General features: G+C 32.2%; 1 protein-coding gene across 1 annotated transcript in view; it reads left to right on the plus strand.

Annotated features, from left to right (window-relative positions):
• The window catches only part of LOC147078304 (acyl-CoA Delta-9 desaturase), a 34,660-nt gene extending 23,468 nt beyond the window's left edge, over positions 1-11,192 (plus strand). Inside the window, exons 4-7 of the mRNA XM_085960524.1 lie at positions 4,707-4,912; positions 6,567-6,752; positions 7,271-7,377; positions 8,427-11,192. Of these exons, the coding sequence (XP_085816650.1) occupies positions 4,707-4,912; positions 6,567-6,752; positions 7,271-7,377; positions 8,427-8,635 (708 nt within the window). The 3' untranslated portion in view covers positions 8,636-11,192. The remainder of the gene's footprint in view (positions 1-4,706; positions 4,913-6,566; positions 6,753-7,270; positions 7,378-8,426) is intronic.
• The last annotated feature ends 277 nt before the right edge of the window (positions 11,193-11,469 follow it).

Consider the following 11,469-nt stretch of genomic DNA (forward strand, 5'->3'; position numbering starts at 1 on the left):
TCAACACAGTGTTTGGCATTGTAGAATTGGGAATAGAAAAATACAAAATGCTGTCCGTATATATGTCAGTTTATGAGGCAGAATCTCTCAAGTTTACAACAAACAAAGTGTTCCAAACTTGAAAATAATACATTAAGGGGGGACATGCTCAGCGTATGTCAAAATGGAGCTTCTATGCTATTTTCAAAGCATAATGGATATTCCTTAAACGTTGTACGAGTAGATAATCTGTTTGCATAATTTTGAAGCCTTATTATCCTTTATATTTATTTTAAACATTTGATGACTGCATAAAGTATTTTTATTACATAAAATAGTATTCTTTTAAACCTCTCGCTCTAATGTTTTATAATATAGTCATATTTCAGTACGTTCATGTGTCTAATGCCTAATTATTGTCAAATTTAGGATCACAGAGATTATCAATATAATTTTTTATTGTAAATATTTCACTATAATAATGTCGACATAAATTTTACTAATGGTTTTATAAATGCTTTTAGAAATTAATAAATATAAAAAATCTTAACACCACTTCACATGGACGTACTGAAATATGTCTATATTCTAAAATATTAGAGCGAGAGGTTTAAAAGAATACTATTTTATGTAATAAAAATACTTTATGCAGTCATCAAATATTTAACCGGTTAAGTGCCCAAAGCGTCTTTGCACGCCCTAATTACACCAATTCTTATGTTAATTACTATCAATTAACTAATTGCGGTATAGAAAGGATTAAAATAAATATAAAGGATAATAAGGATTCAAAATTATGTAAATAGATTATCTACAACGTTTAAGGAATGTCCAGGATCATGCTTTGAAAATAGCATAACAGCTCCAGTTTGACGTTCGCTGAGCATGTGGGCCGTTAATCAGCTTTTAAATTGGATAATTATTCTTTTTCCTCTCGTGTTATCTACCATTAGGGTCACACAATGTGGCGTTCATAGATAATAATGGCGTCTGATATCTCCTGAGATAACGCATTTGGAAAAATGCTGTATGTCCTCTCATAATGTGGCTATTCTAGTTTTCTGGTTTTCATAGTACGCAGAACTATTCAGATTTTTCCCATTCGTCGTTTGTTAATATTTGTCACCATGTTAGTTAAAGAAAAAAGGATATAGCCACCTGAAAATGTCACTGTGATATTTCATTGTTTAGATCAGCGATTTCCAAAACGGGGAGGCGCGGGGTGTTGCAAAGGGAGGCGTGAAAGGTTTAACACAATTAATTTATGTAGCTACAGGTTTGCAGTTTGCAAATGTATAGTTTATAAAACGGCCGCTAGTTATAATCATAAACTCCATAAAAAGAGTCCTATAAAAGGTTGTTTGCAAATCTATCTGAAAATATGGAGACTAATTTTATAATACCCCACTTCTATACTATTGTGAAGCGCGCTGGCTGTCTCGTGAAAAAATGAAATAAAAGGATCAAATCTTAATTTTGAAATTTGAGGCAAATTTGTTTAGGAGCAATAATTTTGCTGTTTGGTTGAAATTTAAAAAAAAATTAAGTGAATAAATCAATGCAAAGACCACTAACGCATTCACTTATTTAAAAAGACAAAGTGAAGGCATTCATAAAAAATTGGAGCTTTGGAAATCAAAATGACAAAAAAATGAGTTCGCCATGTTTCCACTTTTAAATGATTTCTGCGCCAGATATTATATATAAATTTGTTTACATTGTAATAAGCTTATTGAATGTTCTAGCAGTGGGTAATTAAATATATTAATGTCAGATATTTCCAATACTTACTTCCTCACTAATAAAAATACCTCAGATAATATACATACATAGAAAAAAAATCGGAGCGTGTACTTATGTACGCGCGTTTACTTCATTGGCGTAACAAAACTTGTGATACCTAACCTAGATTATTCGACTAGCTTTTAATTATCATGTTAAATTACACACTCAAGGAAAAGGATCGCGTATTAGAGTGCCGTTGGTTTATTTCTGTACATTTAAACTTATATTACTAAATTATATAATGATTTCTTGTTTTTTTTTTTCAAGTAACAACTGTCACTTTTAATCATTTGTTTACGTAAGGAATTGCAAATGGCCGACAATAATAAATTCGTCGGAACAATTCTACTATCAAACATGCGTTTGTATACAGCTGACTGATTCGCAGCTAACTTCATACTGTCGCGCACTTTCGTAACGGTGTGCGCTCGCAGCTCTCAATTTCACTCTCTATCAAACGCCCCAAAAGAAGTATAACTTCAAAAATGTTTTTAAAAATGCGGCGCAGGGCAGGAATTATTCATTGAATAAAACAATATTTTATTATATTAATAATTATATTTTTTGTTTATTTGATGATTTTGTAATGTATTAACGAGAATTTGAGATATTACATAATATCAGTTATGCATTTTCCAATGGTAACTGTACACCAGTGGCGAAGGGTGACTTTTGGAAAGAGATAGGCTGTAGAGATCAAAGAAGAGCACACTTTTGTCAGGTACACTCACGGGAAATAAGACGATAATACGATATTACTACTGATGAATAGGTACACACTAATGTCAATATCACACCAAATCGATGAAATTTCAATAGCTCACTGACGATAATATAGAATTGAGTATTGAATATAAATTATGTATTTTCCTATACATACATAGAACATACGCCTAAAAATATATCATCGGTAAATATAGCGGTATCAACAGCTCAAAATGACAAAGAACTAAAAAAAATAATTATGTAAGTCTATGACTGAAATAACTGACAAATAATAATCACGAGATAAAATTATCAATTATTTTTAAAAATATTATTCGAAATAATAACCCATAGAAATTATTTTTTTTAATTATCGCATTATTAATTATTATTTAAATAAAGCGCCAAAGCGACAGTCCTCGACACTGAATATATAAGCTTTGCCTTATAAGCTTATAGATTCGTATGAAGAATACCAGACTACCCCGATGACGCAGTTCAAACAATAAGTTCATCTTATTCATCTCCAGTGAATCGATATTTCAATACATACTCGCTAGAGGCGCTGCTTTGTCACTTAATATTTAATTATTCTACATTATTCTGACGATAGATGGCTCTCATTTATATAATTTTTTAAATACTAATTAATTATTCTGACGATCGGTATATTCAATAATTGGTCTCCACACATTTTTTTTATTTATTTAAATTTAAATACTTTCTATCTATTTTTCTTAGAAGGTAGGCTTCAAATAATCGCCTACTATGAAGCCTTCGCCACTGCTGTACACGGTACCTGAATGCTGCCGATAGACAAATCTCTGATCGCAGAAAATTACTCGAACGGAAAAGTACAACTTGAATCAATTAGAATCAACAGATTTGTAAAGCAGTTTAGATTGAATAACATGGTAGATTTTCCAACAATATGCTTTATTCGAAGAAAAACCGCATAAATCTGATGTCGTAAAAGAAAAGTCATGCTTGTGTTTCGCTAATTATGTATATTTATGACTCCTCCGCGACCTTCTTGTGGAGTGAAATACAACTAGAAAAAAGTATCACGCTATTGTGCCTTCACTTATATTGAAGGCTGGTCATGACATTGTTCTTATTAATATACAATAATAATATGTTATTCTGATACTATAAGATTCCGTCAAAATAAAACAATATTTATGTGTGACAACAAACGTGTGAAATTAAGGGTCCACGTGTCGTATCAAGGTTAAAATTTAAGAATTTGTTGTACTTTAACTGAATAATCTAGAACCTGAATAGAAGATTATGTCATTATGTTACCCTGTCGTTTCTCATCCTTGAAGTAAAAAATTCAGGTATTGAAGATTCCCGACCATGTCCGATCCTAATAGGATCATATGGGCCTCCACAGAGTAGAGGTTCGTATTAACAGATTTTGTTTTTTACGAGAAATGGATGTCAGCCACTTGCTCAACCTATTAGGTCCATACCCTGACAGACACAAATTGAAAAACAATATGTGTACTTGTCAGACCCAGGATTCGAACCTGGGACCCAAGGCGTGATAGTCCAACGCTTAAGCCGCGCAGCCACCGTGGGTACACGAGTACAAATTAATAATGGCATATAATTTACAAATGCGTTAGGAGCAATGATTTGAGTTACCCCATCTTTACCAGCTGTGTATTTTATCCGGAAATTTGTACGTAAACAGTTCACCGCAGGACACTTATTCGTGCGCCGTAGTACGTGAAACATGAGTTCGTGTAACACTTAATCAAATTACGAGTTCTTCCTTGAGCATTTCACCGTGGAGTATATTTGTACGTATGCTACAACATGTGGCGAATTTTATGAGATGTCTTTATTATTATTTATATTAAAATATTGTTTACTCCATTAAACTTATGAGTTTCGAAGATTGAACGTATACAATATTAACAATAAATGTCTTAAATAGTATAAATTATACTAGATTTATTTTTGACCGATTTTATCAATGTTATTTGTAAATATATATTTTTTTTTATATTAACAATGGAAAAAAAATGCCAATCCCGGGACCAGTCCCGGGATCCCGGGATTGTCAAATTGTAATCCCGGGATCAGAATTTTGGCTCGGGATTGGATTCCCTACATACAATATATGAATACTATGAGTAAGTATTTTGGTACATAAGATAATGTATGTGGTAATATTTATAATTGCTCGTTTGTCAACACAGAGATTTAATTTTCTTTTTAATTTCCAGGGCAGTATATACGACTGGGTTGCCGACCATCGTCTCCACCACGCCCACTTTGGTACGGAAGAAGACCCTTACAATTCTGCCAAAGGATTCTCCTTCGCTCATTTCTTCACGCACCTTCAGACCTACAGTTCTAGGCAAATGGTCCTGATCAAGGAAGTGGATATGACGGATATAGAAAAAGACTCCATTGTCATGTTTCAGAAAAGGTATTGACGATTTTAATTATTTTCGATGGCCATAAAAAGTGTGAATTCTGTATGTTGCTAAAAAATAATTGAGCTTATTCGACTAGTCGTTCGAGAGATTTGGGAACAGAGAATCATTCATTCAAAACTGTCTATTTTATTACAATCACTTTTGTGTTGAGATACATTATAGTGCGGGTAGGTGATACAAATAAATTTGAGTATTTTTCACGGTCCCCTCACCTCTCTACACCAGGACTAAATGTAGCTACTCTACCTGTCCATCATAATCGTTCCATATTCATTAGCATTTATTATCTCCGAGATCGATCCACTGCTAGTAAATGACTCTCATGGCTCCTTCAACTCTTCTCAACTCTTACTTAAACTCTTCGTTGTCATGTACTTAGGCCTAGAGTTGGGTTTCGGGAATTTCCCGACGGGAATTCTTGAGAAATTTTCGAGATTTTCATTCCCGAATCTTGAGAATTGAATTTTTTAACATTTCGGGAAATCATTATCAAAAATATTAATTCAAAAGAACGATTTTCTATATGAAAAAAGTGGACAGAAAACACAAAACGTTCAAAGACTGATTGGGGCATTTAACACAATAAAGCCAACGTCGACTCAAAATGAGCGCAATTTTTGCAACATCAGGAAATTTTGTGTCTCAAAAACGTACGCGATTGTCAGGCGCAGTGATTGTCAGTCTGTGTTTTTTGAAATCCTGTTTTAATAAGTAGTGTTTTGAATTACTCAAATCCTACTTCTATTTTGTTTGTCTTCTTACATAAATAAATAAAAATCATATTTTTTTTGAATTTGCCTGTTTTTATACTGATTTTAGGATTTTTACAGGTTTTTATAAAATTTCCCAATATCTCGAGAATTCTTTTCTGGAAATCCCGAATCTCGAGAATTCAAAATTTTATCATTTCGGGAAATCCCGAATCTCGAGATTGAGATTTTCTCGGGAAATACCCAACTCTACTTAGGCCTGACAGGCAGTCTTCACCACAGTAAAATTATCAAAAGTTAATTTGAAACATATGTTTTCGTTTAATTAAAGTGTGGTCATTTTTAAATGTCTCATGAACCGACATATTAGAAAAAATCTAGAAAGCTTGGAACGAGTGTGATTCTAACTTCTAACGCCATGGCCGGCGTGGTGGATCAACCAGATAAGTGAGATAAACACACATCACAAATTGACCCTAATAGGAAAAAAGTCGCATGCGGCGCTAATTTACTTCAAATGTTAATATTGATTATGTAGTTATACGATGGAATTTTTGATGTGTGTCGATACTCGACAATTTTAGTCAATAATAATTCAAGTGGATGTATTAAAAAATTCGCTTAAAATATACAAAGTAAATACTCTTAATTTTACCTCGTAATTTTTGGAAAAAAATACTGTAGAACACCATACTGCCTTTAATCTTAGTGATATGTAGGGGCCCTACCAAAGATCCTGCCCGGGGGGGCCGCTTCAGGGTGTCGGGGCCATGTCAAACGCATATCTTTTACCGTGGTCTACAGACTCAAGTGTCCTTAATATAAATAATCGCCAATAGTTGCGCTAATCAATGTATGTAATATGTCGAGATTTCTGCAAGCCAATTCGAAATTATAAAATAGATGATTCATATTTTTTTCTTAATTTTTCCAGATTCTACTGGTTGCTGTATCCTGTGGTATTCCTCCTCTTACCGATCAACGCACCGGTGGAATATTGGGGAGAGTCCATCGTCAATTCGGTCTTCATCATTGGATTCCTGAGGTACGCCATTGTGCTGCACGCCTCTTGGCTCATCAACAGCGGGACACTCGTTTGGGGACTCAAGCCAGGGGACAAGTGAGTTATCATTGCTTTATTATTGTGTTAACTATATATTATTGGAGGAACTTCATTATATTATAAAAATAAAAATAAAAACGATACTCTTTAATCGTTCCGTAATCACAATGGGGATCAGTTTCGTGTATAACTTATCATGGACTTTTCAGTAAATGAGAATATTTCCCTCTTAAAATAAAGAAATATCCTCAGGTATCTTTGTAAAAGGTGATTAGGAAATAAACGACTGACTTAAAACGCAAGAAATTTAAAGTCCGCCCAATGTCCCCAGTTATTGTTATATTAAGTATTGAAAATAACATTTTCTTGAACACGTGTCAAGTTCATTCCATATTTCTCCACATTCGAGAATTATACCTTCTTACAGTTTCACTCAGAAGGTAACCCAATTCCAATACATTAATAAATGTTTATTTAAAAAAATATATGTACTGAAAAAAATTACATTCTTATATTTTGTGTGTTAGTCAGTCTTCGGTAAGAATGGTTTAATTTGAAATAACTGTATTTTACAGATATCCTGCAGACACCAATATGGTATTTATTCTTACGAAGAGTTATTGGCCACAGTATCACTACCTCATGCCATGGGATTACAAGAGCGGTGAATATGGCACTTACGGTAAGTGTTACCAATTTAATTCAGATGGTTCTCAAGAAACTGGTTGTTAAAATGTATATAATTAGCAAACTGGTTATTAGCATCGAGCAAGTTCCCAGCACTAGCCCACTCGTGATGAGTGAATCCCGAGTTTGAATAGTGTATCAGGACCAAATTCTGTTTTTGCTTAAACAATAAATGAGCTTGAATTCGGGTATTATAGGTTCGACGAATGACAATTAACGAATATTCTCGTAGGAACCTGTTGAAAAACGTATACTATTTAAGCAGAGTAACTTCATTTGGTCCTGATATTTGCGAGGTTACAAGGTAAAAGAGGACACAATTATTTTTTTTCTTAATTTATCAAATTTATTGAATTTATCTTAACTATTTTTCAAATGTACCTATGACTAAATTATTATTAACTTTAAATGCAACATTAGCACTATTTCCATATAAATAGAATCCAAGGCGACGGAGAGAGATTATCCAGTCTCATTCGATGAGTTTTATACTTATAACGTAGACATGTCGTTTGTCTTTGTACTCTTGATAATGACGTTATAACCGAAATAGATATCAAATTAAAAAAATAACATATTGAATTTTATATAATTTATATTACTTATCATTTACTTAGGAAATTATTTTGCATACATACCTACAATGCAAGCAATAAACTCTGAAAATATTTGCATGGTTTGTTTAAAAAATATATACCTTTATATTTTCACACTGTGCTAGTTCCTATTATGTTCCTTCTTGGAACTAAAATTGTGTTTAAAGAATATAGTTTGTTTAACAAATACATCATCGGACATAATATAATGATTAAGTAACCACAATAATGAAAACAAATACGTAGTAATCTTACATATATTATGTGGCTATTTTTTATCTCACATAAATACATAAATATCTTTAATAGGCACTTTTGTGGAATTTCATATTGTTTAAATATTGTAAATTCTAAGTAAATAGGTACTTAACTTTTTACTAAGCTAACAGCGAGCTTCTAAGATCAAACTCATGGAGTAACATATCACTAATCATATTTCCATCACCAGGTACTGGATGTTCAACCACATTCATCAGGATATGGGCAGCAATGGGCTGGGCGACCGGACTGCGGACGATGGACTCGGAAGCTGTCAAATTAGCACTTTCCTCTGCGGTGGAGACCGGCAAGTCAATCAAGACTTGCCTCGAAGAAGCGGAGTCCGTCCAGCAGCTGAATCCAGACCACTTCCTGGTTCGGGAAGACAACCTCAATTGAATGTGTCGAACAATTCGTGATACTTGCCGACTGAGGAGTGAATCTATTTACTTTTGCATTGGGGAATCTTGGTGGGATCAAATACTTTATTTCTTGCTGGACTTATATAATAATTAAATGAATATTATTATATAAAGGTGTCTTCTGTTAATTCTTACGGGCGTATGCATAGTATTATTTATTTAAATGACTAAATGAGTCAAATTAATCACTAGTCAAGACGTTATTTGGATAACTAGTAAACTGAAACCTATTGACAGTTGTCAAAGAACTATTTTTGTAAACACAAATAGTAAATATAGCGACGAAATAATATTGTATTGATAACAGATTATATACGCAAACACCAACCAAAAAATAATGGATAATTTGCAAGCATTTGTAATAATAAATATTGTCGGTGTTCAGTGGATTTTGTAAATTGACGTAAATGAACACAATGAGAGTGTTGCCAGTTCTATCATGAATACAAATTATGTCTGGAATACTGCAGTGCAGTTATTTACAGTTGGAACATTAATTATTAAATAACCACAAAATTATTTAAAGTTTATAATATTGACAACAAATGTATAATTATTCTATATTTACTGTGCAATTATCTCACTATGTGTGAATAACAAAATATTTTAAAAATTTTGGGAAAATCGTAATTCCAAAAATGGTAATAATTCGCCGAACTGCGACACATCGTCTGGAGCCGGCATAAAATTCATGTGAAATTTTAATTATTGTATCGATTTTTCTTATATTTACATTGTGTTAACCGTCAACTAAATTGTATTTTACAATAATTGTCATAATAATAAAAAAAAACTATACACAGGGGTTCGTCCATATATGACGTCACGCTAGAAAATAAAGGTGTCAGATATAATACATCTGTATAGGGGGGTGTAGATAATGTGACGTCACAAATCTAACAAAATTAACAAGTTTTTCAGTTAATAAAATGTTCAATCAGAACATTGTACAGACATCGATAATTTACAAAATAATTATTTTTTTATGAATGGGGGAGGGATTTAAAAAAAATGTTAAATAATTTAAGATTGACATGGGTGGTTAAAAGATTTTGTGGTTAAATGTGATGACGGAATCGTCAAAATATATCGAAATAGTGAGACACTGACGTCGTTTATGCAAGACTCTAAAACGGATTGTTTTGTATATTATTATTATTACATTTGATTTTATTACTGTTTGATGTAGATATTGTTATAATGTATTTAGAGTAATATTTTCCATTAGTTTGATACTTGTAAGGGCTGCTTGTTTTATCTTAGATATGATATGAATATATGTATCGCTACATTTCAAAATCAGCCAAGTCCACCTTTAGGTATTTTTGACTTTTTTATGAATTGCTGAAGAACTAATGCTTTCTAACATTTCTGCATTATCAAAAACCAGGAATTTATTAATTTTAAATATTCTATACTCGAAATAATATAAACTTTCACCTTAGTTACTGTGTATTAAGTTTGAGAAAACAAAAAGCTGTTTTGTTCCTATTCATCTATTATGGACTTGGCTGATTTTGAAATCTAGCGACACATATTATGAAAGATGTTAAGTCTCGAAATCATGTTATGGAGTAATTGCAATTTGAAGTTTGACATGCCCTCTAAAATCAGGCATAATGTTGATTTCTTTGCGCTTTATGTGCATGTTATATAATATATCAGATGGCCTTGATTTTTTTTTATCATACATATTATTTATATATAGACACATAAACTGTTGTTAATTCGTTAAGACGGTACTTCAGTGAAATGGCAAATAATTTTCAAATATAGGTGCGACGAAATTTCTGACTGGCTGGCAATCGAAGAGCGAAAGTCAAGCTGTGAACACGTCAATTTATTTTGTGATGGCGACGGGGGAATTAATTCTTCAATCGTGTAAAGATGACTAAAAACGTTACCCATTTACTTGAAAAAGAAAACATGTCAATGAATATATTATTATTATTAGTAATAGAACAATAAACATAAGTTTAAATGGACGCATGTTGACTTTTTATGATAAATTATGTTTTGTTCTGCACGCGTCATTTGCACAATCTTCGCGTCGCGTAGTCACGATCGTTTTAGACCGTGCTCCAGCTGAAGTATAGCCAAATTATCGACTCACCAACTTTTGACAGCAACCCCACATATGCCTTTCGATTCGCAATTATTTTCAAGCATTAATTGGTAAATGTATTGACTTTAAGCATGCATTAATAATCAAAAAAGCGTATATCTTTTTAGTATATGACAAAGTATACACACAATTTTAATTGTTTGCAAATTTAAAAAAAAAAATACTATGGATACGTATCTACTTTCTTAAATATGATCGGTTAAGGTGTCTACCAAAACATTCTTTCAATACACACTACTTACACAAATATTTTATTTATAAGTTTTGTTTTGTACTATGTTCTTATCAATATTTATCGATTTCAAGATTTCCCAAGAAACAAACCGATGCCAAAGTCACCTTACTGTTATAGGTAACGTGTGAGAGGAGTTGATTATTTCGGTTGTCGCTATCATTTTTATATTATAATTTACCTGATTTCTTTTCTTTTTTTTATAATAAAATATTTAAAAAATAAAACTACATTTTATTATTACTTATTTAATAGTGCTTTTATTACGAATATACATTAGCATTAGCAGAAAACAGGAGAGATAAATAGACGGCTTAATCTGCAAACCAGCCAACTGCACTTTTGACGAAAAATGAGATTTTAATGGAATTTTATTATAATTCATGTTTTCTATGTTCACACACAATTTTAAACTCCTACCCCTATAAATAAATGTGTTATCATTCTTCAGACA

The sequence above is a fragment of the Rhyacophila brunnea genome, unplaced genomic scaffold, assembly GCF_057557595.1.
Source record: "Rhyacophila brunnea isolate RB1 unplaced genomic scaffold, BYU_Rbru_1.0 scaffold_11, whole genome shotgun sequence".
Taxonomy (NCBI): Eukaryota; Metazoa; Arthropoda; class Insecta; order Trichoptera; family Rhyacophilidae; genus Rhyacophila; species Rhyacophila brunnea.